Below are 26358 nucleotides of genomic sequence, written 5' to 3' on the forward strand. Positions count from 1 at the left end.
GGGGCGTGCCCCTGGAGGTGGCCTTATAAGGGGGAGGGCCTCCAGAGAGAATTAGACCTCCGGGCAGGAACCAATCAGTGCTCAGGGTTTGTGTGCCCAAGACGAAAAACTACTGTGCTGTGGAGAGGAGGGACCGCCCGGCAGAAGCCAATCAGCGTAAAATGGGCGTGGCCGGGCAGAGGCATTCTAAAAGAAACATTATTCCCGGCGCGAGAAAGAAGCCAATCAGCGCCGAGAGGGCGTGAACCGAGCGCAGGCTTTATTAGAGGAATGTCCCGGAGGGGTGTGGCAAGGCCGGAGGACAGGGCGAGGCCGTCAGGGTGAAGCCAATCAGCGCCGAGAGGGCGTGGCTCGAGCCTGCTCTTTTTAAGAGAAGCACCCTTGGAAGGGCGTGGCCGCCGGGCAGGAGCCAACCCCGGGCAGCGGGGGCGTGTCCCGGGCGGAGGCTTTATAAAGGGCGGCGCGGCAGGGCGCGTGGCGAGTCCGTGCGGTCTGCGCCGGGGGGGGGTTGACGCTCTCTTTCCCGGTCCCTGCAGCAGGGCTGGGCTCGGCCATGTTCAGCTGGGTGAGCCGCGACGCGCGGCGGCGCAAGGAGCCCGAGCTGTTCCGCACCGTCTCGGAGGGCCTGAAGCAGCTCTACGCCGGGAAGCTGCTGCCGCTGGAGGAGCACTACCGCTTCCACGATTTCCACTCGCCGGCGCTGGAGCCGGCCGACTGGGAGAGCAAGCCCATGGTGCTGCTGGTGGGCCAGTACAGCACCGGCAAGACCACCTTCATCCGGCACCTGCTGGAGCAGGACTTCCCCGGCATGCGCATCGGGCCCGAGCCCACCACCGACTCCTTCATCGCCGTCATGGGCGGGGAGAGCGAGGGCGTCGTCCCGGGCAACGCGCTGGTGGTCGACCCCCGGCGCCCCTTCCGCAAGCTCAACGCCTTCGGCAACGCCTTCCTCAACAGGTGAGGGGCTGGCGCTCCCCAGCTGGGAGGGAGGGAGAGAAGAGAGACTGATCTTGAGGGCTAGAAACACTGCTGCAAGGGGGGCGGGGAAGCAGGAGAGTTTTGAGCCTGGGCTTGAGGACTAGCAACACTGTTTAGGTTTGTAGATGCAAGGGCAGCAAGGCGGGACGATCTTGAGGACTAGAGCCCCAGTTTTTAGCTTTGCAGATGCAGAGGGGGTGGAGAGGAAGGCGGGAGGGACTTTTGACTCTGGACTTGAGGACTGGGAGGGAGCAATGTTGCTAGCTTTCCAGTTGTAGTGATAAGCAGTAGGGAGAGTCTTTTGAGCCTGGGCTTGAGGACTAGCAGCACCTTTTAGGTTTGCATATGCGGGGGGGGGGCAGCAAGGAGGGAAGAGGACTGATCTTGAGGACTAGAACCACTGTTTCCTGGGTGGGGAGAGAAGGTCTTTTGACTGATCTTTGGGACTGGAAACAATGCTGCTAGCTTTCCAGCTGCAGGGAGAAGCAGGGAGAGTCTTTTCAATCTGATCTTGAGGACTAGCAACATCTTTTAGGTTTGCAGATGGGGGGCAACAAGGAGAGAAAAGAGGACTGATCTTGAGAACTAGCTTTCTGGATCCAGGGAGGGGGCAGCGGAGAGGAGGAGAGGGTCTGATCTTGAGGACTAGAACCACTGGCTGCTCGATCCTTGGTGGCTTTAAGGTAGGTGGACTCCAACTCCCAGAATTCCCCAGCCAGCCATGGGAAAAAGTGCAGATTTTTTTTCTTTGCAGCCAAAAGGGCACTTTGGTGCCCTCCTAGTGCCAGGAAGTCAGGACAGACCAGACTACAGAATCTCAGAGTTGGAAAGGGCCCTTGGAGGTCCTCTAGTCCAACCCCCTTCTAGTCCAGCAAGAGACCAACCCCCCTTCCTAGAAGGTTGTTGATATATTTAATTTATATGCTGCCCATCTCACTGATCAAGAGACCCTAGTTTAGCATAGAGCTGGATAAAAGGACAAGGGAGGTGAAGGGCCCTCTCCATCCAATTATGGTGCCAAGCCAGGTTGACTTAAACCCAGTTAGTGGCATTGCAAAGCAGCTGATTTCACCCCATCCCTGCCCCCAAGGCGGGCAAATTCCGCTTGAGTTCATTTGCGCTTCTATGAATGGCCTCCATGGTCAATGAGGAAATGTTTTCCTCGGGTTCAGCCGCCACATCCCGAATGACCAGAATAACAGAGCTGGAGCGGGACCTTGGAGGTCTTCTAGTCCAGCCCTGCTGCTCAGGCAGGAGACCCTATAGCAGTGTTTCTCATCGTTGGCAACTTGAAGATGTCCGGACTTCAACTCCCAGAATTTCTGGGAGTTGAAGTCCAGACATCTTCAAGTTGCCAACATTGAGAAACACTGCCCTATAGTATTTCGGACCAATGCCTGTGCATTTGTCCTCTTCAAACCTTCACAACGTCTGAAGGTGAGCCTTTCCTGGGATTAATTGTTCTCATTGTCAGGAAATTTCTGCTGAATTGGCGTCGGAGGAGGGAGGGTCAGCAAGGCCCTCTTGCAAAAACATCTGAGTAATGCCCCCCACTCCTTGGTGTAACTACGCTGGAATTCTCTTCTTTCTGAATCACTGCAAACCCTGGGCGTGGCTGCTTGCTGGACTTTACCTTTTGCTGCCAGCCTATGCCCATCTCGGTCGCTCGATTGCCCCATTGCAGGCATCTCCGGCGTCCGGTCGCACCCCCCGCCCCCCCCCCGCCCCCAAGCAAAGCCTTTTGCAACTCTTACAAAATCTTTTAAAAATCACATATAAATCTAAGTGGGCTTCCTTCCCCCATTGCAAAAAAACCCCATTATCTATTCTTCCAGTTAGAAAAATTCTGCTTTGGAATGGGGAAAGAAAAACAGCGTAGGGTTAAATCGGCCTTTTTAAAAGTCCAGAGTTTTGGTCCATTGTTCTCTTCATTGCCGTGGAAGCGTCTGCCAATTATGTTGTCCAGTGTCATTAATTCACAAAAGAAAAGAGAAAATATTTCTGGAATGCAGGCTTTGCAGCTGTAGAAACATGATTTTTTTAAAGGAAGGAGGTGGGGGAAATTTACAAATATTAAAAATAGCTCAGCATGTTCTAAACTTAAAAAGCCCAATAAAAATACATTTGTTGAGTGTTTCTCCCGGCTTAAAATCAGGGATATTAAGCCCAGGGATGGAGGCAGACCTGAAAACGTTTGCAACTTTTTTCTGCTGTGTCAGATATTGGTTTTGTGGTCTGGAAAAAGACTTTTGTGGGCCTGGGATCAGCCCATCCGTCTGTAGAACTCTCTGCGGCCTAAATTGTTGTCTTCACATAACACAAACTAAACCCAAAATTTTTAATTTTGCAACGCCTTAGACTGTTGTTTTCCAAACTTTTAAGATGGGTGGACTTCAGCTCCCAGAATTCCCCAGCCAGCTGTGCTGGGAGTTGAAGTCCACCCCTCTTAAACTTGCCAAGTTTGAAAAAAAAACTGCTTTGAAGTTGCCCAAACTCTAAACTCTCTTCCACAAATACACCAGAGTTTAAAAATAAAATCTGCCAACTTTAGTGTGTTTTCCTGGTGAAACTCAACTGGCTGTGTGAACGCACAGCTGCAATGTTGGGAACTCAAGCGCAGGCTGAGCTCTGAGCTCCCCCAGGATTTTGCAAAGGGTAACTTATGGTTTTCGGGATCCTTGTCCACTGGCAGAGTTTGCAAAAAAACTGTAAGATTCCTTATAGGCTCCTGTGGGTTGGGCTGTCTTGCTGGGTGTTAATTCGAATGTCAGTCTTGGGCAGGCTGATTTGGCGCCAGAATGTGTGCCAGGTGTCCACTCCCCACCCTGTCCAGTCATCGGGGGAATGTCTGGCATAAAGAGAAAGTGATAATCTCAACATTCTCCATGTGGCTCAATGGAAACCCCCACCCTCACCTTTTCAAGGCAGGAGGTCCCGTGGGTCAAGCTTTTTGGTTTTGGCCTGGTTAAAAAGCAGCCCCTGCAGAGACAACACAATCTCACTTTATTGTTGTAGCTGATAAGAGAAATTGGCAAGCAAGTTTCGGTAATGGCAAAGGAGAAAATTTGTAGTCAGGCTTGAATCGAGGTATCCTCTGTGCTCTGGGAGCTTGGTTGGTTTCTTTCAGGTGTTTTGCCACCCAACTAGGTAACAATATCCATCCTAGAAGGGAGTTGGGTTTGTGGAATGGAGGAGGACTGTGGAGTCCTTGCTGCTCTCTGATCTTGGTCGTTTTCTTGCAGACGTTTCATTGCCCAACTAGGTAACATCACCAGGGACAGAAGAGAGGAGGAAGAGTAGTTAGGAGAGTGAAGGCTGTGGGGGTCCTTGGTGGTTTTATTGAAAATTTAGAATAGAAACGGGCCTATTCTTTCCCACCCTATGAAAAATTAACCTGTGGAATTCACTGCCACCAGGCATGACCACTAAGCCGACTTTGGAGAGATTCTTTACGGCACCAGTTCCAGCATAGGGGAATGAAGATAGTCCTCAATTTACACCACAACTGGGAACGAAATTTCTGTTGCGAAGTAAGGCAGTTGAGTTAAATTGTGCCTGATTTTTACGGCAGTGGTTGTTAATTAAGTGAATCACATCTAGTTGTTAAGTGAAGGCCGTGAAGCAAGTGTGACTTCCTCCATTGACTTTGGAAAGCCCACCAAAATCTTGAAAGCCCACCAGAGTTTAACAGACTAACAGAGTTGGAAGGGACCTTGGAGGTCATCTAGTCCAATCCTCATGCCCAAGGAGACCACCATTTCTGACAGAGGGCAGTCCAGTATCTTCTTGAAAGCCTCCAGGGATGAAGCTCCCACAACTTCTGAAGGCAACTTCTGTTCCATGGGTTGATTGTTCTCCCTGTCAGGAAATTCCTTCTTATTTCCAGGTTGAATCTCTCCTTGATCAGTTTCCATCCATTCTTCCTTCTCTGGCCTTCGGGGGCTTTGGAGAATACCTTGACCCCCTTCCTCCTCTCTGGGGCAGCCCCTCAAATATTGGAAGATGCTCTCCTGTCTCCCCTGGTCCATCTCTGCTCTAGACTAGCCAGGCCCAGTTCCTGCAAACATTCATCAGATGTTTGAGCCTCCAGTCCCATCATCATCCTGGTTGCTCTTCTCTGCCCTCTTTCTAGAGTCTCAATATCAGTTTAACGAAGTTGGAAGGGACCTTGTAGGTCATCTGGTCCATCCCCCCACCGAAGCAGGAGACCCTACACCATTTCTGACATATAGCAGTTCAGTTTCATCTTGAAAGCCTCCAGGACTGAAGCTCCCACAACTTCCGAAGGCAACTTCTGTTCCTTCGGTTGATTGTTCTCCCAGTCAGGAAATTCCTCCTTATTTCCAGGTTGAATCTCTCCTTGTTTAGTTTCCATCCATTCTTCCTTCTCTGGATTTCGGGTGCTTTATATTGTGGTGACCAAAACTGGATCCAACATTCCAGCGTTACTAAGGCTTTACAGAGTGGTATTAGGACCTCCCTTGATCTCGATTGCATTCCTCTCTTAACGCAAGTACCCCAAACAGGATCAAGGTAGGATTAGGTTGTTGTTTTCCTCGCACTTTCCCCTTTCCCACGATGAAGTTCCTCCAACTCCCATTGATCTCTCCGGCTTTGCAACTTGGGTTTTCTCGCTCCAACCGCACGGATTTTGTCATCTTTGCGTTTTTGTCATCCGTGCTGATTTTAAAGGAAGGGAAGATCTATTTCTTCAGAAGCCAACTAAGATAGTCTCACTTTCCAGAGTGTTGAAAGAGTTCCTCTTTCTCACAGCTTTTGGGCCGAGGGGCCATTACAACCCCACATTTGGTGTGGACTACAACTCCCATCGCCTACCCAGCCAGCACCAGCTGCGAGGAGGCAAATCTTCCGAGGGGAAGGTCACACACCCCCCCCCCCCCAAATCACCTCCGCTGCCTTTCCCATCCTGGGTTTTCGGTCCACCTCGCATGCCACTTCCCTTCATGCCGGAACCACAAACCATTTTGCAATCCCGCGAAGGATGTGGTTTGCGGCTACTGGGGGGGGGGGGGACTACAGAGGTAGTCCTCGACTTACGACCCCAATGGAGCCCAGCATTTGAGTCGTTTGAGTCCTGCCCCACTGTACACCTTTCATTGCCGTTGCCGTTAGGTGAGTTGCAGGTGTTTTAAGTTAGTGACGTGGTTAAGTGAATCGTTCCCCCCCCCACAACGGAATCAGGTCACACACACACACTGGGATATGGCATCATGCCGTCATAAGTATGAGCCGGTGGCCAATCTGAGTTGGGGGGGGGGTCGTAAATGTGAAAAACATTTTAAAAGGTCCCCCCCAGGCCATTGTAGCTTCAAACAGTCACTAAATGAATGGTTGTAAGTCGAGGACTACCTGTGAAACCTTCCCAGAGTTTCATGTGTAAGAAAAACCTGGGCGAAAACGTCTAGCGTCTGACTCGGGCAAAGGCAGGATGGGCTAATGGTTGGATCCACTGGTTGGGGCTGTCTCTGTTCCTCCAGAGGCCGGTTTCTGTGCCCTTTGAACCCGCCTGGCCTTGGACCCCTCCTGGCTGCTGCTCTGCAATGCTTTTGCACCACCAGAGCAGGAGTTTTGCTATGCCAGATAGAAAGCAGAGAGTCAGAAATATGCGCCAAGGCCCTTGAGGCTTCCCTTCGTTCTGGGTTGGGTCTCTCTCTGTCATATGATTCCCTTCATTCCTTCTTAGTATCCTATGACTATCTCTAAGTGGTGGATCTTAGGAGTCTCAAGGAATGTATGCTATTTTATTTTGTTTTATGTACCCTGAGAGCTTATGCACCAAAGACAAATTCCTTGTGTGTCCAATCACACTTGGCCACCAAAGAATTCTACTCTACTCTACATTCTATCCTCTTCTTTTATTTCCTATTCTGTATTCTATGTTATTCTATTCTCCTCTATTCTATTCTATTCTCTTATTTCCTATTCTGTATTCTATATTCTTCTATTCTCTTCTATTTCTATTCTCTATTTTCTATTCTATTTCTATTCTATTTCCTTATTTCCTATTCTGTATTCTATATTCTTCTATTCTCCCCATTCTCTTATTTCCTATTCTATATTTATTCTATTGTCCCCTATTCTCTTCTATTTCTATTCTCTATTTTCTATTTATAATCTATTATATTTCTATTCTATTCCATTCTCTTATTTCCTATTCTGTATTCTATATTCTTCTATTCTCCCCATTCTCTTATTTCCTATTCTATATTCTTTATTCTATTCTATTCTCCCCTATTCTATTTCTATTTCTATTCTCTATTTTCTATTTATAATCTATTCTATTTCTATTCTACACCATTCTCTTATTTCCTATTCTGTATTCTATATTTTCCATTGTATTCTATTCTCTTATTTCCTATTCTATATTCTATTCTATTCTATTTCTATTCTATTCCATTCTCTTCTTTCCTATTTTATATTCTTTATTCTATTCTCTATATTCTATTCTATTTTCTATTTCCTGTTCTATTCTAATTTGTCCTGCCCTCAGGTGCTATTCTCCCAAAGCCCTGAGGACAGGACAAGAATCAGCCGATGGAAACTTACCAAAGGGAGAAGCAACCTGGAAATGAGACATTTCCTGTCAGTGGGGACAATTAACCCGTGGAACAGTTTGCCTCCAGAAGTTATGGATGCTGCATCACAGGGAGGTCTTCAAAAAGAGATTGGACAACAATCTGTCCGAAATGGTATAGGGTTTCCAGCTTGAGTTGGACTAGATGACCTCTGAGGTGCCTTCCAGCCCTAGGATCCTATTTTCTGTGTCTCAGCGCATTCTCTGCAACTTGAAGCTTACCATATCTCTGGGATGTTTTGGTAGTTCGCAAAGGAAGGACCCTGGAGAGGGTCGTATAATGGATGGGGTGGGTGTGATGGGATTGCCCACACAACACCAAAGAAGCTTTTTTCAAGATGCACTTCATTTTTCTTTGAAGATGTTCCACTTCTCTTCTTCAGCTCTGCCTGGATGGTGGGGAAGGGAAGGATTTATATTCCTTGCAGACAGCTGGTCATTTGCATCCTTTTAGAGGGTCATTGAGGCCACTTGGGGGTTTATCTGTGTCCCCAGGGTCACCTGAGTGGTGCAAATGGGCATGAATCGTCCTTGGGACGGCTAAGAGGACTCTGTTGGTAGACTGGAGATAGAGGGTGTACATTGGGGAAACAAAACAGCCACTTCACCAACACATGGCACAACATAGACAGTGTTTCTCAACCTTGTCAACTTGAAGATGTCTGGACTTCAACTCCCAGAATTCCCCAGCCAGCTAATGCATTCGCTGGCTGGGGAATTCTGGGAGTTGAAGTCCAGACATCTTCAAGTTGACAAGGTTGAGAAACACTGACATAGGAGAACAAACCCATCCATTATTGGACTCGATCCAATAATCCATCTGGATTTAAAAGGCAAAGCCCACTCTTTTGAAGACCACCCAGTTCCATATTTTGGACAGAATGGACTGCTGGTTTGAAAGGGGTCAAGGAAACCATCTATGTCAAAATTGAACAGCCCTCCCTCCCAGGGGGGAGGGATACAACACCATCCATCTCCAGTCTACAACACGGCCCTTTCAGCAGTTCCAAGAAGCCCCCACACCCATTTTCACCTTGACCCCACAGATAAACCTCCAAGCGGCCTCAACGGCTTCCTAGAAGAACGCAACTGCTGTCTGCAAGGAGGACACATCCTTCCATCGCCCCCCAACATCCAGTCAGAGCTGAAGAAGCTTCTTGGATGAGAAGCAAAACATCTTCAGAGAAAAAACACTTGCCTCTTGGGGGGGGCACTGGTCATCTAAGGTTTTGAGGGGTCAAAATGGGAAGGTTTGGGGTTTTCCCACCCCTGAAGTGTCCTTTTAATAGATGAGTCAATCCCCTAAGTTTTGCGTGGAGGAGAATGACCAGTTCAAGCAGGAAGGCAAAAACGGTCACCCGGGCAGCCCCATTTCTGCCCCCTGCTCGGACCAGCCTCCTCCTAATCCTGTCCCTTCCCTTCTTTGCAGATTTATGTGTGCGCAGCTCCCAAATCCCGTCCTGGACAGCATCAGCATCATTGACACGCCGGGCATCCTCTCCGGGGAGAAGCAGCGGATAAGCAGAGGTGAGAATTCAGAAGAAGAAGTTGTGTTGAAGGGTTAAGTTCCTGGGTCTCCGTTTTGCAGGACCTCTTCTAACCACCCCACTCTCCCCCAAGAAAGAAAAAATAAATAAATTATAGGTTTTGAACAGAGGTGGTCCCGTATTTAGTGACAGCCCACTTACGGCCATTCAGAGTTGCATCGCTGGAAAAAAAAATGACTTGCAGACATTTTTCACACAACCGTTGCAGCTTTTTCCCCTCGGTGACGTGAGCAATATTCGCATGTTTGGGAACTGGCTCATATTTATGACGGTGGCTGTGTCGTGGTCATGTGATTTGGCCGCCTCCTGACGAGCAAAGTCGTTGGGAAGCCAACGCAACTTAGGAACTGCGTTCCTGTTCTGAGCGAGGCTTCCCAAAATCACAAAGCAGACTCCTTGTCCCGCCAAAAACCTCCTCCTTATGGAGCTCATGTGAATTCCTCTCCTTCACATCCACCGGCAAACGGTCTTCCAGGGGTGAATTCACAACCACAGACCTTTATCAGGTTTGGAGAGCTGCCAGGCCGATATCTTCCAAATTCCACGCTGTAGCAGCAATTACTTGGCAAGAAGCCAGGAACAGATCTTTAATCTGATGAATTGAACTAATGGTCTCCTGCAAACTCCACTCCCCTTTTGCTCCTCTTATTCTATCTGGGAGGGGCCATTCATCGTCCACCTGCGGCCTTACTCCCAATCGACCCCTGTTCTTTAGCTGCTCCCTTCGTCTCGCAGCTCTGTGCATGCGCATACTGGGAACAGGCTCCAGCTGTTCTTCTGCCCCACTGATGTCTGACTCAGAAGGCAGCTGATAACTGTCAGACGGCTCTGGCGCCCTCTCTGCCTCCGACACAGAGGCCTCACCAGAGCCTTCCCCAGACTCCAGGACTGGCCCAGGTTCCTCCCCAGCCTCCTCACTGTCCGAATCTGCCATCAGCTCCACTGGTGGGCCACAACAGTTATTAATTTAACAACTGCAGTGATTCACTTGAACGTGGCAAGAAAGATCGTAACACAGAGCAAAACTCACTTAACAAGTGTCTCGCTTAGCAACATGAATATTGGGCTCCATTGCGGTCATAGGAGAGGACACCACTGCCCTGTACTATTTCAGACAAATTGGATGTCCAGTCTCTTCTTGAAAACCTCCAGTGATGGGGGTCGGGGGGGCACAACTTCTGGAGGCAAGCCGTTCCACTGATGAATTGAAGTGGGATTATAGAATAAGTTGGAAGGGACCTTAGAGGTCTTCTACTCCAACCCCCGGCCCACTACCATTCCAGACAAGTGACCTTCCAATCTCTCTTGAGAAGCCTCCAGTATTGGGAGCACCCCCCACTTCTGGAAGCAAGTTGTTCCACTGAATAATTAATTGGTCTGAGGTCTCCTGTTTGACTAGAAGACCTCCAAGCTCCCTTCCAACTCTGTTATTCTGCTGTAAGGGTCTCCTGCTTGAGCACAGGGCTGGACTAGAAGACCTCCAAGGTCCCTTCCAGCTCTGTTATTCTGTAAGGATCTCCTGCTTGAGTAAAGGGGCTGGTCTAGAAGACCTCCAAGGTCCCTTCCAGCTCTGTTATTCTGTAAGGGTCTCCTGCTTGAGTAAAGGGGCTGGTCTAGAAGACCTCCAAGGTCCCTTCCAACTCTGTTATTCTGTAAGGGTCTCCTGCTTGAGCAAGGGGGATGGACTAGAAGACCTCCAAGGTCCCTTCCAGCTCTGTTATTCTGTAAGGGTCTCCTGCTTGAGCAAGGGGGCTGGACTAGAAGACCTCTAAGGTCCCTTCCAGCTCTGTTATTCTGTAAGGATCTCCTGCTTGAGTAAAGGGGCTGGTCTAGAAGACCTCCAAGGTCCCTTCCAACTCTGTTATTCTGTAAGGGTCACCTGCTTGAGCAAGGGGGCTGGACTAGAAGACCTCTAAGGTCCCTTCCAGCTCTGTTATTCTGTAAGGATCTCCTGCTTGAGTAAAGAGGCTGGTCTAGAAGACCTCCAAGGTCCCTTCCAGCTCTGTTATTCTGTAAGGATCTCCTGCTTGAGTAAAGGGGCTGGTCTAGAAGACCTCCAAGGTCCCTTCCAACTCTGTTATTCTGTAAGGGTCTCCTGCTTGAGCAAGGGGGATGGACTAGAAGACCTCTAAGGTCCCTTCCAACTCTGTTATTCTGTAAGGATCTCCTGCTTGAGCAAGGGGGCTGGACTAGAAGACCTCCAAGGTCTCTTCCAACTGCCTGGGGGGGCGGGCAGGCGGGGGGGGATTGTAGTTTCCCATGTCGGGTAGTGGATGAAATGTATCACCGGCCAAGGACTCGCTTGGATAAAAATAGTTGCCCGTTCTCAAATGCTTTTCCTTCCTTGACGGATCCCGGGCACTCTCCTCACCCTGGGGGAAGCCTTTCCCACCCCAAATTCTCCATCTGCCCCAGTTTGGGACTCCGAGCGCTGCATTCCTCTCTGCGGGAACGCAGGATGGAAAGTTTCCTGGCTGAGGCGAAATCCCCCCCGGCGTACCCAGCCGGAGTGGGCAGGAAACGCTGCGATCCATGATAAGGCCCGGCTTGACCCCGGCGGGCGAGGAATCACAGGGGTGGCGCCCAGCGAAATCCAGCACTGGAGATTTGGCTCTGGCTTTGGAGGCCACAATTAGACAGGCTACCCCTCTGCTCTCCAGGGCTCAGTGCCACAGTTCTTAGGTAATAATCCAGTGAGTTTTGGATACCAAATATCCTCCTTGAGAGAAGGATCTTGAGTCTCACTGGACAACCAAATAAATATGAGCCAGCCGTATGCGGCAGCAGCCAAAAAAGCCAGTGCAATCCCAAATTGCATTGACAGGGGGATAAAATCAACCTCAAGGAAGGTATTAATGCCACTTTGTAAAGCCTTAGTAAGGCCACACCTAGAGTCTGTAAGGATCTCCTGCTTGAGCAAAGGGGCTGGACTAGAAGACCAATTTTGGTCACCACATTATAAAAGAGAGGTTGAGACTCTAGAAAGGGTGCAGAGAAGAGCAACCAGGATGATGAGGGGACTGGAGGCTCAAACAGACGAACGGTTGCAGGAACTGGGCCTGGCTAGTCTAGGGAAGAGAAGGACCAGGGGAGACAGGAGAGCATCTTCCAATATTTGAGGGGCTGCCCCAGAGAGGAGTTAGGGGGTCGGTCAAGCTATTCTCCAAAGCCCCTGAAGGCCAGAGAAGGAAGAATGGATGGAAACTGACCAAGGAGAGATTCAACCTGGAAATAAGGAGGAATTTCCTGACAAGTGAGAAGAATCAACCCATGGAACAGAAGTTGCCTTTGGAAGTTATGGGAGCTTCATCCCTGGAGGCTTTCAAGAAGAGACTGGACTGCCCTCTGTCAGAAATGGTATAGGATCTCCTGCTTGGAAGTGGGGTTGGACTAGATGACCTCCAACGTCCCTTCCAACTGTGGTGTACTATAATCAATGGAGCAGAAGTTTCCTTCAGAAGTTGTGGGAGCTTCATCCCTGGAGGCTTATTATAGCGTGGTGACCAAAACTGGACGCAGGATTCTAGGTGTGGCCTTACTAAAGCTTTATAGAGTGGTATTAGTGCCTTCCTTGATCTTGAATGTCTCCCTCTGTAATGCAACTTAGGATTGCGTTAACAATTAACATTGTTAAGTGATTTTTGCCCCCTTTACAACCTCTTGCCACAGTTCTTAAGTGAATCACTACAGCTGTCACATGGTGCAAACAGAAGTTGCCTTCGGAGGTTGTGGGAGCTTCATCCCTGGAGGCTTTCAAGAAGAGACTGGACTGCCCTCTCTCAGAAATGGTGTAGGGTCTTCTGCTTGGAAGTGGGGCTGGACTAGATGACCTCCAAGGTCCCTTCCAACTCTGTCAATCTGTAAACTACCACCAGGTGCCCAACCCTGAATGGAAAATTTACATAAAATGGTTTTGCCTTCTAGGGGAACATTTTTCTCTGCTGTTGCTACAGTTTTCCACAGGAAAATCTCCGACTTTTTAAGAGTTTAATTGTTCCATAACGTGAAACTTGGCATAGATGAATAGTTTTAAGTGCCTGGGGGTGGGTATAAATCTAAGCTTTGGGCATTTTTCCAGGTAGCGATCTGGTTTTTTTTTTACCAAAAACAAAACCAAAAAGCCTGCATATTTATGCAAGTGTAAATCTTGCCTGCTAAAATTGATGCATTTGTGTTTTTCTTTCCTCAATTTTCCATGGCAATTGTAAATACTGAGGCATAAACCTCCACGTAAATCTGCAGATTAATAAAAACACAGCCCTTTATTTCTCAGTTGTTTGCAAAGGAGGGAAAGTGGTTGGACCATTGGTAAAAAATGCCACAAGTAGATATGGTCATAAAAAACGGTCGTAACGAAAGTCATTCTTGCCAGCAGATTCCAGCCCAATAAGTTGGTTTCTGTAATACAGTCCTCCACTTTGGACCACAATTGAGCCCAACATTTCTGTTACCAAGCGGCGACGTGTGTTAAGTGGCCTCTGCTCCGTTTTACAACCTTTCTCGCCCCAGTTAAGTGATTCGCTGCAGTTGTGAAAGCAGTAATAACGGTTGTTAAGTGAACCTGGCTTCCCCATTGACTTCGCTTGTCGCAATAGGGGATCACGTAACCCTGGGACACTGTGCTGTCATAAATGTGAGTCACTTGCCAAGCGTCTGAATTTTGATCATATGACCTCAGGGATGCTACATCCTCTTTTAACGACCTTGTAATCCCTTGTATGGGGGGTGGAGTCTGGGCAACTGAATGGAGCTGAGGGTTTTACTGGCCGGATGCCCTTCCCTGTCGCCAATGCGGAGTTATATTCAGCAGATATATTCTCATTGTGCCCAGAGAGAGGAATATCTGCCTCTACCTAGGATTGAACTCCCAGCCTCCTGATTGTGAGGAGAGAGCTCCACACCTCTAGGCCACCCTGCACCACTCACCTCAGGTATGCTACAATGGTCGTAAAGGTGAAAAACGGACATAAGTCATTTTTTTCAATGTCGTAACTTCGAACGGTCGCGAAACAAACTGCCGTAAGTCAGGAACTACCTGTAACCAGCTTTAGAATATTTCAAATCTTTTCCATCTTTTGGAGGCTAAACAAAGCAGACCTGCTCTACGACGCAAAATGCCTGTTATAAGATACTCATTTTTTTTGAAAAGCAGTGATTTGTCCAGCATAGAAGATAGCAATAGCAGTTAGACTTATATACCGCTTCATAGGGCTTTCAGCCCTCTCTAAGCGGTTTACAGAGTCAGCATATTGCCCCCAACAACAATCCGGGTCCTCATTTCACCCACCTCGGAAGGATGGAAGGCTGAGTCAACCTTGAGCCGGTGAGATTTGAACCGCCAAACTGCAGATAACAGTCAGCTGAAGTGGCCTGCTGTACTGCACCCTAATCACTGCGCCACCTCGGCTCCTTATATCAGCTCAAGATGTTGAGCTGATATAAGACCCTAGAAAGAGAAGAGCCACAAAGAGAATTAACAGAGTTGGCAGGGACCTTGGAGGTCATCTAGTCCAACCCACCCACCCAAGCAGGAGACCCTACACCACTTCTGACAGAGGGCAGTCCAGTCTCTTCTTGAAAGCCTCCAGGGATGAAGCTCCCACAACTTCCAGAGGCAACTTTTCTTCCATGGGTTGATAGTTCTCACTGTCAGGAAATTCCTCCTTATTTGCAGGTTTTAATCTCTCCTTGGTCCGTTTCCATCCATTCTTCCTTCTCTGGCCTTCAGGGGCTTTGGAGAATAGCTTGACCCCCTTCCTCCTCTCTGGGGCAGCCCCTCAAATATTGGAAGATGCTCTCCTGTCTCCCCTGGTCCTTCTCTTCCCTAGACCAGCCAGGCCCAGTTCCTGCAACCGTTCGTCTGTTTGAACCTCCAGTCCCCTCATCATCCTGATTGCTCTTCTCTGCACCCTTTCTAGAGTCTAAACATCTTTTTCATAGTGTGGTGACCAAAACTGGATGCAGGACTCTAGGTGTGGCCCTACTAAGGCTTTATAGAGTGGGATTAGGACCTCCCTTGATCTTGATTGTATCCCTCTGTTAATGCAGTTTAGGATTGCACTGGATTTTCTGGCTAATAAGATGATTAGGGACTGGAGGCTTAAAACCAATGAAGAAGGATTGCAGGAATTGGGAATGTCTAGTCCAGGAGTCTCCAACCTGTTTGAAGTTTGAGTCCAGAGCTCTTTAAAGTTGCCAAGTTTGGAGACCCCTAGCCTAGTCGAACAAAGAGAAGGATCACAAGGGACCTGATAGCAGCCTTAAAGCACACTGGAAACATTTTAAATAATGCACCGGAGCCAGGGGTTTCCAAACTTGGCAACTTTTAAGACTTGTGGACTCCAACTCCCAGAATTCTCCAGCCAGCATAGCATAGCTGGCTGGAGAATTCTGGGAATTGGAGTCCACAAGTCTTAAAAGTTGCCAAGTTTGAAAACTTCTGCACTGGAGTGCCTCTGAAACTCGTTAAAGGGGATTTTGGTGGAAGCATTAAAAAAAGAAATTGCAAGTAACTTAGATTGGAGGTGGTGGGGGGAGCATTGTGACAGGTTTAGAAACACGCAAGCACAAAAGTTTTGGGTTTCCCCTGCAGGAAGCTGTAACAGGAAAACATTGAGATCTGCTGAGATCAGAAAAAGCGGGTGGGAAGCTGTGGGCCACACATTCCCCCCCCCGCCCCCAACACATCAGCAGGGTCTGCAAAATGCTGAGGCAGTTTTTTGTCCTGGCCCTGAGAAAATTGAGAATAATTTTATTTTGTTTTTTAAAAAATGTCCTTCAGCATTTTTGTGGGTTCGTTTTTTTAGAATTCCCTTTGTGTCCCTGGCCTCTAAAACGGGGGTATTTCATAAGCTGCTTCTCTGTCTGAGCCTCTTGACACGAATTCTCTTTCTCTTCTTCAACACAAGCATTGTTCATCTGAAACAAACGGGGCCAGATATTTCCTTTTTTAAGTTTTTGTGGAGTGAAAGTGAAAATCCTGGAACTGCAGTGGATTCCTGGAATTGTCCTTGGCTTATGACCACGGTTGAAACAAAGTTTCTGTTGATATGCAAGACAGTTACTAAGTGAGTTTTTCTTTCACGGCCTACCTTGCCAGGTTTAACAGGTTAATAGAGTTGAAAGGCAACTCTTGGAGGTCATCTAGTCCAACCCCATCCCCACTGCCCAAGCAGGAGACCCTACACTCTTTCTGACAGAGGGCACTCCAGTCTCTTCTTGAAAGCCTCCAGGGATGAAACGCCCACATCTTCCGAAGGCAACTCATCTTCCCATTAGTTTATTCTCACTTGTCAGGAAATTCGTCCTTATTTCCAGGTTGAATCTCTCCTTGGTCAGTTTCCCTCCATTCTTCCTTCTCTGGCCTTCGGGTGCTTTGGAAAATAGTTTGACCGACCCCCTAACTCCTCTCTGTGGCAGCCACTCAAATATTAGAAGATGCTTCCTGTCTCCCCTGGTCCTTCTCTTCCCTAGACCAGCCAGGCCCAGTTCCTGCAACTGTCCATCGGATGTTTTAGTCTCCAGTCCTTTGATCATTCTTAGATAGATTCAGATTAACAGAGTTGGAAGGGGTCTTGTAGGTCATCTAGTCCACCCCCACCCAAGAAGGAGACCCTACACCATTTCTGACATATGATAGTCCCGTCTCTTCTTGAAAGTCTCCAGGAATGAAGCTCCCATAACTTCCGAAGGCAACTTCTGTTCCGTGGGTTGATTGTTCTCCCTGTCAGGAAATTCTTCCTTATTGTCAGGTTGAATGTCTCGGTCAGTTTCCATCCATTCTTCCTTCTCTGGCCTTCAGGGTCTTTGGAGAATAGCTTGACACCCCCCTCCTCCTCTCTGGGGCAGCCCCTCAAATATTGGAAGATGCTCTCCTGTCTCCCCTGGTCCTTCTCTTCCCTCGACTAGCCAGGCCCAGTTCCTGCAACCGTCCATCGTATGTTTGATCCTCCAGTCCCCTCATCATCCTGGTTGCTCTTCTCTGCACTCTTTCTAGATTCTCAGCATCTTTTTTATGGTAAGGGGACCAAAACTGGATGCAGGACTCTAGGTGTGGTCTTACTAAGGCTTTATAGAGTGATGTTAGGACCTCCCTTGATCTTATTGTATCCCTCTGTTAATGCAGTTTAGGATTGCATTAACAATTAACATTGTTACGTGAATTTTGCCTCCTTTACAACCTCTTGCCACAGTTCTTAATTGAATCACTACAGCTGTCACATATTGGGAACAGAAGTTGCCTTTAGAAGTTGTGGGAGCTTCATCCCTGGAAGCTTTCAAAAAGAGACTGGTCAGAAATGGTGTCGGGTCTCCTGCTTGGGTGGGGGGTTGGACTAGATGACCTCCAAGGTCCCTTCCAACTCTGTTCATCTGTCTCAGCTTAACCGCAGAAGTTTTGCGCTCAATTGTGGTCGTTCTTTGAGGACTATCTGGACATCCATAAAGTCAATCCTGATGTGGCCGGCTGACCCGCTCCTGTGACTGAAGTGGAACCGTCCACCCTGAGTGTTTTTTCCTTTCCTCAAAATGACTAACCTGGGCAAAACTTTTGGAGTTTTCCTGTCGCAGAGACCTTTGGGAGGGGCGCACTTAAGTGCATGCATAGAATGTTTCGCCTCTCCCCCCCCCCCTCTTTCTCTAGAAAGTCTCCGTGCCTCTCCCTCCCGGGCGCATATTTCCATCATTTGCAAATCTGTTTGAGAGCCAGGAGTGATTTCAGCACGGATTTCAACTCCTCCCGCCCTCTTCCAAGAAAGCTGCCTTGTGCAACCTTAGATTATTATTATTTTTTCTGTCCTTTTGCCTTCCTGGATTTGAGACAATAGAACTGTCTTTCTTCCTCTTTCGGCCCTCTGCTTTGGCGGAGCAGCAAGCCTTCCCCTCCAGAGGAAGTAAAGGTTTCTAGTCCTCAGGATTCAGAAGGAAAGGCAGAAGTTTGGGCAAATCCGGACAAGGATGGTGGCATTAGAAGGGCTTCCCCTGCTTGCTCAGGGTATGGAATTTGCAAGCGGTGGCTAAATTAAACCTCTTTGCCTAGAAGGGCAAAGAATATCTGCATTTGCGGCCGAGTGGAAATCCCATAATAGACTTTTTGCATAAAATGGAAAAAATGTACTTACGATTTGTGGTTTTGACGGTTAGGGGAAAATATGGAGAAAACAGAGAGCTCTTTTTTCTAATCCAGGACTAGGGGAAGAGGTATTTTTGAAATTGTACTTGGATTTGCGGCAATGGAAATCCCAAACTTGCTTCCTTTTCCTTCCTTCCTTTTTTCCTCCTTCCCTTCCTTTTTTCCTTTCTTCCTTCCAACAGGTGGCTTTCCAATCTCTTCTTAAAAGTGATTAATCACCCATGATTTCCATTGGTTCATTGTCCTCACTGTTAGGAAGTTTCTCCTTAATTCCAAGTGTCTCTTCTCCTTGATTAGTTTCCATCCGTTGTTTCTTGTCCTGCCTTCTGGTTCTTCAGAGAATAATTTGACCCCCTCCTCTTCTTTGCCCCTCAAATATTGGAACACTGCTGTCGTGTCACCCCCATAAGATCTTATGTTCTCAACCTCTCCGTTAACCACCTTGGCTGCCTACTTTTGAAACAGGCATTGGAGGCTGTAGAACATAGAATATCAGATCTGGATATTCTCACAAAGAGAATTAACAGATCTGGAAGGAACCTTGGAGATCTTCTAGTCCAACCCCCAGCCAAGCAGGAGACCCTGCACCATTTCTGACAGAGGGCAGTCCAGTCTCTTCTTGAAAGCCTCCAGGGATGAAGCTCCCACAACTTCTGAAGGAAACTTCTCTTCCATGGGTTGATTGTTCTCCCTGTCAGGAAATTCCTCCTTATTTCCAGGTTGAATCTCTCCTTGGTCAGTTTCCATCCATTCTTCCTTCTCTGGCCTTTAGGGGCTTTGGAGAATAGCTTGACCCCCTAACTCCTCTCTGTGGCAGCCCCTCAAATATTGGAAGACTGCCATCCTGTCTCCCCTGGTCCTTCTCTTCCCTAGACTGGCCAGGCCCAGTTCCTGCAACCGTTCATCATAGGTTTTAGCCTCCAGTCCTCTAATCATCTTATTTGCTCTTCTCTGCACCCTTTCTAGAGTCTCAACATCTTGTTTATCTTGTATATTATATAAAACTAGATGCAGTATTCCAGGTAAGGTCTTACATGAGAGTACAAAGCAATTCCAAATATTCCAAAGCAGGTTACAGGTTGTCCTTGACTTACAACAGTCGTCTCGTGACTGTTCAAAGTTATAGTGGCATCAGGAAAAAATTACTTTTGACCATTTTTCACATTTATGAGTGTTGTAGCATCCCTGAGGTCAGTGGTGCAGTGGCCCAGAGGTGGAGCTCTCTCAAACAGGAGGCTCTAAGTTTGTTCCTAGGTAGAAGCAGATATTTCTCTCTCTGGGCCCGACGAGAATATATATCTGCCGAACAAAACTCCGCATTGGCAACAGGGAAAGGCATCCGGCCAGTTAAATACTCTGCTAGCTCCATTCAGTTGCCCAGACTCCACCCCGCAAAGGATTATGGGGTCGTTAAAAGACGATGATAACTTCAACCATCCCTAGTTGCATGCCAAACCTGTGGCTTTTGATGATCCAAAGTCTGGACGAGTTGTCCGTGCGAATTTGGCTCCTCTGAACGAGTTGGACTTGTCTCCAGCCACTGACCTCTGCCTCGTTTTCCCCGCAGGTTACGACTTTGCCGCCGTGCTGGAGTGGTTCGCAGAGCGGGTTGACCGCATCATCCTGCTCTTCGACGCCCACAAGCTGGACATCTCGGACGAGTTTTCAGAGGTGATCAAAGGCCTGAAGAACCACGAGGACAAGATCCGGGTGGTGCTGAACAAGGCGGACCAGATCGAGACGCAGCAGCTGATGCGGGTCTATGGGGCGCTGATGTGGTCTCTGGGCAAGATCATCAACACCCCGGAAGTGGTGCGCGTCTACATAGGATCCTTCTGGTCGCACCCGCTGCTGATCCCGGACAACCGTAAACTCTTCGAGGCCGAGGAACAAGATCTCTTCAAGGACATCCAGTCACTGCCCCGCAATGCCGCCCTCCGGAAGCTGAACGACCTCATCAAGAGGGCCCGGCTGGCAAAGGTCAGTGTTGTGACCCAGCTCCCCAAACACGACAAAGTCTCAGAAGTGAACTCAAAAAGATTCCTTTATTAGGAGCACCAGCACCCGCGGCAAAAAGTTTCTCATCGCCGGCTAACACGTCCGTCCGGTCAGAAGATGAATAGTTGTCTGCCACATCTGTTCATCTCCTGCCTTTTATCCCTAGAGTTCAGGTGGGGCTTCGCTAGCAGCGGTGGCTCTTCCATCCCAAGGACCGGCCCATAGATTTCCATTGTTCTCCTCTCCTCTGCCTTCTGTGCAGCCATGTGAGAGACTGGACCCAGCTGTTCCTCCTCTTCCTCATCAGCACCTCCTGAGCTGGGGGCTGTAGACTCTCCATCGGAGGGTTGACAAGACGGCCCAGGCCCTCTCCTCCCCCCCTCTCTCCCTCCCCCCATCTTCTCTCTGCCAGCTCCATTCCCTCTTCCCCCTCGGAGATCTCAGGTTGCCCTGATGCTGAACCTAACTCCCATGCCTCCTCCTCCTCCTCTGATTTGGCTCCTGGAGGGGCCGGCGGCCTACAGGCCCAACATTCAGAAGCCCTGCCCATCCAGACATTTTGGAGATGGCTGGGGATGATGGAGATTGCAGTGGGGATGGGGACAGGTAGCCTTTGACATCTTTGGAGTCTGGCTAGGAGGCAAAGGTCCGTCAGGTGCAAAGAATCAGGACCGTGTGTTAAGCGTTTAGCAATCGCACTTATAAGGTAGTCCCCGAACTTATAACGGTTCACTTAGTGACCGTTCAAATTGACACTGAAAAAAGTGACTTATGACCGCTTTTCACAGTTATGATCCTTGCGGCATCCCCATGGTCCCGTAACCAAAATTCAGACCCTTGGCAACCGATTCATATTTATGACGGTCACTGTGTCCCGGCATCATGTGATCCCCTTTTGCGACTTTCTGACAGTGAGGAAGCCAGATTCATTTAGTAACCATGTTGCTAATTTAACAACTGCAGGGATTCACTTAACAACCGTGCCAAGGAAGGTCGTAAAATGGAGCAAACTTCACGTAACAATTGTCTCGCTTAGCAACAAAAAAATTGGGCTCAATTGTAGTCGTAGGTCAAGGACTACCAGTATACCACTTCATAGTTCAGTTCCAGTTAGGCTGATTTTATTGGTCTTGCCTGTAGGAAATAGGCAATGGGACGCTGTGGCTCATTGGCTAAGAAGCTGAGCTTGTCGATCAGAAAGATGGACAGTTCGGCGGTTCGAATCCCTAGCAGTGCGTAACAGGAGTGAACTCCCGTGACTTGTCCCAGCTTCTGCCAACTTAGCAGTTCGAAAGGACATAAAAAATGCAAGTAGAAAAATAGGAACCACGTTTGGTGGGAAAGGAACAGCGTTCCGTGCGCCTTCGGCGTTGAGTCATGCCGGCCACATGACCACGGACACGTCTTTGGACAGTGCTGGCTCTTCGGCTTTGAAACGGAGATGAGCACTACCCCCTAGAGTCGGGAATGACCAGTACACATGTGCAAGGGGAACATTTACCTATAGAAAATAGCCTCGTTTAAAGGTTAGCAGAGAAAAGTTAAGAGAATTCAAGAGTTTTTAAACCATTTATGAGAATGTAACGATTCCAGGCTGATTCCTTTCTTGACACTGCCCCCCTCCTTCTCCTTACACAGGCAGGCAGACGCTTGCCAGTCCCCTAAAGCAGGACCGTCAAACTCTCTATACCATTGAGGGGGGGGGCGTATCAGGGTTGTGTTGGACCTCAGGGTGTGTGTGTGTGTGTGTGTGTGTGGCCAGGGTGGGCATGGCCATCTTGATGTCACTTGTGTCAGTGGTGCCTATGGTGCCCAAGCACTCTGCCAGCAGGGCTCCCAAGCTCCATTTTTGGCTGCGACCCCCCTGGGCCCTTGAGTTTGACACCCCTGCCCTTAAAGCAAAGGTCTCCAAACAACAACTTCAAGACCCATGGTGGCTGGGGAATTCTGGGAGTTGAAGTCCACAAGTCTTAAGTTTGGAGACCCCTGGCCCAAAGCATCCTCTTGTACAGAGAGCAGACTGGTCTCTTGACCCCCTCCTGCAAATACAGGTAGTCCTCGGTTTACGACCACAATTGGGTCTGGTAATTCTGTCACAAGTCAGGGCAGTCATAAAGCAAGTCATCACGCAAGCAGAACTGTTTTCACCCCTGTTTTGTGACCTTTTTTTTGCCAAGGTTGTTTTTTTTCTCCTTTACATATTTATTTTATTTTTATATAAACAATCCCTTTTCCGTTGTGTCACCTGGTTACAAATATTTTGTGCCAACATTAAAATATACAACCTTATTCATTATTTAATCTCATCTTGGCTTAATTTCCAATTCCTTAAATATCTAATATTACAACAATCCCATTGTCATTTATTTAACTCTTATTAGTTATATTAACTCTTCATACATTTTCTATACTTTAGATAACTTTTTTTACTATTAGTTCTTTTTTTTCCCACCAATTTTTTTATTTTGTTTATTCTCTTACATTCCATTGTAAGTATACATTCACATAACTGTTATTCTTCTTTCCATTTATCATTCTTATACATTTATTATTTCATTTAATAGGTTATAATATACAGTTTGGGTTGCTTTATTTGCCGTCCCTTCCTTCTTTTGTAACACCTCCTTGTTTTCCCTTGCTTTTCTCCCACCTCCCTTCTCTACTTCCTTCCTTCCTCTTCTCCTTTCCCTTCCTTCTTCCCTTCCCTTCCCTCTCCCCTACTCCTACTCTTCCTCTTCCCCTTCCCCTTTCTACCCTCTCTCCTTCTCTTTCTCTCCCTTCCACCCTCCTCTTCTTACCTCTTCCTTCCTTCCCTCCTCTTCCTCTCGTTCTCTCCTACTCTCTCCCTTTCCTTTTCTGTCATTATAGATGCCTCTTTCAAATCTCAGTTTATGTTTCCCTGGGATGGTATTTCCTTAAATCCAAATATAATTTAGTATCATTCCTTATTTCCTTACCTTTGCTAATCTATCCTATGTTTCCCCCCTCCCTTTATATTTCTCTCTTGAATATATTCTTGTATGTTTAATATTTTCTTTTCCGTTCCCCCCACCTTTCTCATTTAATAGTGCATCATTTTACTATTAATTTTTACGTCAATTCTCTAACCACCGCTGACTTCCTAAAAAAAAAATCTTCAAGTTTTAAAGTTTAAAAATTAGATGTGTATTTATTTATTCTTTCACTGTGTGTCTGTACTAGCTCCGTTCATAGAAAATCTGGCCTTTTGCGGGTATTAATCCCAAAAAGCCGAGACTGTAGGGTTGGCTTAGAAAATTTCCCACCAAACGCATCCTATTTTTAGGATGTTTTTCTGGTTTTTTTTAAAGACATAAACAGCCACAGCAGAAGCCTTGCAGGGCACAGCTCTCTTCAAAGCTCCCTTTGTGGAAACACACACATTTTCCAACAGAGGATCCTTTAATATGGAAGAGATCTGCATTAATGAGCCCATTGAATAAAAATGAACGATGCACCTAGGAGAGTGGAATGTGGCAAGGAAGGTTGTAAAATTGGATGCAGCTCATGTAATACTTCAGTTTAGCTTTGGTCCCAATTTTAATAAGTTGAGGGCTATACATAAAGCTAAACAGGACTGGACTTTTATTTCTTGGATGAGACACCACCAAGAGATGCCAAAGATTTAAAAGGAAAAAAAGTTTGGACAAAATTGATCACAAACCATTTTTTGTATCACTGGTAAGAAAACTACTGTTAACTTAAGAATCAGATTTGACTTGAGGTTGCCTTTTCTTAAAATTAAAATTACTGTATTTTTCGGAGTATAAAAGCATCTCCCCCCCCCCCCCCCCCAAAAAAAAAAGAGGGCGAAAATTTGGGTGCATCTGTAGCCCCACCCACCCACTGTCCTCCACCTTTTGGCCTCTGCCCCGCAGCAATTTACCTCCGTGCAGCAAAGGGGAAAATGGGGATTGCAGAGGCTGCAATAGGCTATGGCAATCCCTGCAAACTGTAACAGCTGATGATCGGGAGGTGCTTAAACTGAAAGTGAAACTTGCTGTTTGCTACCAGGAGGCAAATTGCTGGGAGGCAGATTTTTTTTCTTTGTGCTAATCAGGCTGTTTGCTGTTTTCTGCAAGGAGGTAAGTCAATAACTATAAATGCCTCTAAAATGTTCAAATTATTAGACATATTTTTTAAAGACTGCTTTATTATTGTTCTAGACAGCTTAAGAAAATGAAGAACCTTTTTAAAATAAATGCTTGATTTGAAGAGACCCATGCTTCTTTTAAATAGCAGAGAATAATTTATACTTCCAGAAAGCCACATCAACTTTAACAGCATCTGTACAAATACAGTCTGAAATGTAACACCACAAACAGTGTATATTGTGTTTGCTGTTTGCTGCAAGGAGGCAAATTGCTGGGAGGCAGAATTTTTTTCTCTTGTTTTTCTCCCAGAAGGCTAGGTCTTATACTTTGGAGTGTCTTATACTCTGAAAAATACAGTACATTTCTTAACCTTAAACAATTCTAGCTGTGGAATTCTGGGAGTTGAAGTCCAGAACCTCTTCAAGTGGCTACAATTGAGAAACACCGGCTTGAACCAATTATTGGATCTGAATTATTTTTAGGCCTGTTTTGACCCTTTCAAATTTTCTAACCCCTTGAGAGACACATGGGAAGACATGATTAAGGGCACCATCTGTCAACACCATTGCACTGACAGGTTTGAAGGGCTGCCCCCTTTTTATGTTTGTTTTTATTTATTTAGTTTAGATTTATTTTTATAACAGCCCTAGATCCAGTCCAGTCTGAACACTTGGGTCTTATCCAACAAATTCTTCGGTGAGAAAAGTAAGGTCCCACAGTAAAGTAAGAAAAAACCAAATGCATAGGTATAGAGTAGGTGGCATCTGGGTCAATAGTAGTAACTCTGAGAGGGATCTTGGAGTCCTAGTGGGACAACCACTTAGGGATGAGCCAGCTGTGTGCTGCAGCTGCCAAAAAAGGCCAATACAATCCTAGGCTGCATTATCAGAGGGATAGAATCAAGATCACATGAAGTGTTAATATCACTTTATAAGGCCACACTTGAAATATTGCATCCAATTTTGGTCACCAGACTATTAAAAAAGAGGTTGAGATTCTAGAAAGAGGGCAGAGAAGAGCAACCAGGATGATGAGGGGACTGGAGGCTCAAACATACGGCAAACAGTTGCAGGAACTGGGCCTGGCTAGTCTAGGGAAGAGAAGGACCAGGGGAGACAGGAGAGCATCTTCCAATATTTGAGGGGCTGCCCCAGAGAGGAGCAAGGGGGTCAAGCTATTCTCCAAGGCCAGAGAATGAAGAATGGATGGAAACTGACCAAGGAGAGATTCAACCAGGAAATAAGAAGAAATAAGGGTCTCCTGCTTGAGCAAAGGGGTTGGACTAGAAGACCTCCAAGGTTCCTTCCAATTCTGTTATCCTGTAGTCTGGTTTCCCCTACAGATTTTGCTGCTTAGATTTTGTTTGGCTGAGAAGGTTGCAGCTGATGACACCCCCCACCCCCAAAAGATGCTGCCACTGTCATAAATAATATGCCAGTTGCCAAGCACCCAAATTTTGATCCCGTGACCATGAAGAAGGGTGCGCTGGTTGCAAGGGTGAAAACTAGGTATAAATCCTCTTTTTCAGTGCCTTCATGAGTTTGAACAGTTGCTAAATGAACGGTCCTAGTGGTGAAATTAATTTTTTTTAAAATCGGTTCTGTGGGCGTGGTTTGGTGGGCGTGGCAGGGGAAGGATACTGCAAAATCCCCATTCCCTCCCAATCAGCTGGGACTTGGGAGGCAGAGAATAGATGGGGCATGGCCAGCCAGAGGTGGCATTTGCTGGTTCTCCGAACTACTGAAAATTTCCGCTACTGGTTCTCCAGAACCTGTCAAAACCTGTTGGATTTCACCCCTGGTCCTAGGTGTATTCTAAGGCTCTGATGCAGTGGTTGGTTCCTCCGGGTACAGTCCAGTACAGCGTACCGGTAGTAGCCGGGAGCAGCTGATAGCGTACTGGTACGGTTGCTCGTTTCGCCCGCCCACCTTCTATACCTCTTTTTAAAGCAACTGGCCAATTGCGCACACACGTACAGCCCCAACAAGCAGTTGGGCA

General features: G+C 47.4%; 1 protein-coding gene across 1 annotated transcript in view; it reads left to right on the forward strand.

Annotated features, from left to right (window-relative positions):
* The first annotated feature begins 469 nt into the window (after window positions 1–469).
* EHD1 (EH domain containing 1) overlaps window positions 470–26358 on the forward strand; it is a 30970-nt gene continuing 5081 nt past the window's right edge. Inside the window, exons 1-3 of the mRNA XM_087703050.1 lie at window positions 470–957; window positions 9003–9100; window positions 19818–20230. Coding sequence (XP_087559176.1) covers window positions 554–957; window positions 9003–9100; window positions 19818–20230 — 915 coding nt within the window. The 5' untranslated portion in view covers window positions 470–553. The remainder of the gene's footprint in view (window positions 958–9002; window positions 9101–19817; window positions 20231–26358) is intronic.

This window comes from Thamnophis sirtalis, unplaced genomic scaffold (assembly GCF_051295495.1).
Source record: "Thamnophis sirtalis isolate CommonGarterSnake01/CBP01778 unplaced genomic scaffold, rThaSir2_p1.2 scaffold_19, whole genome shotgun sequence".
NCBI lineage: Eukaryota > Metazoa > Chordata > Lepidosauria > Squamata > Natricidae > Thamnophis > Thamnophis sirtalis.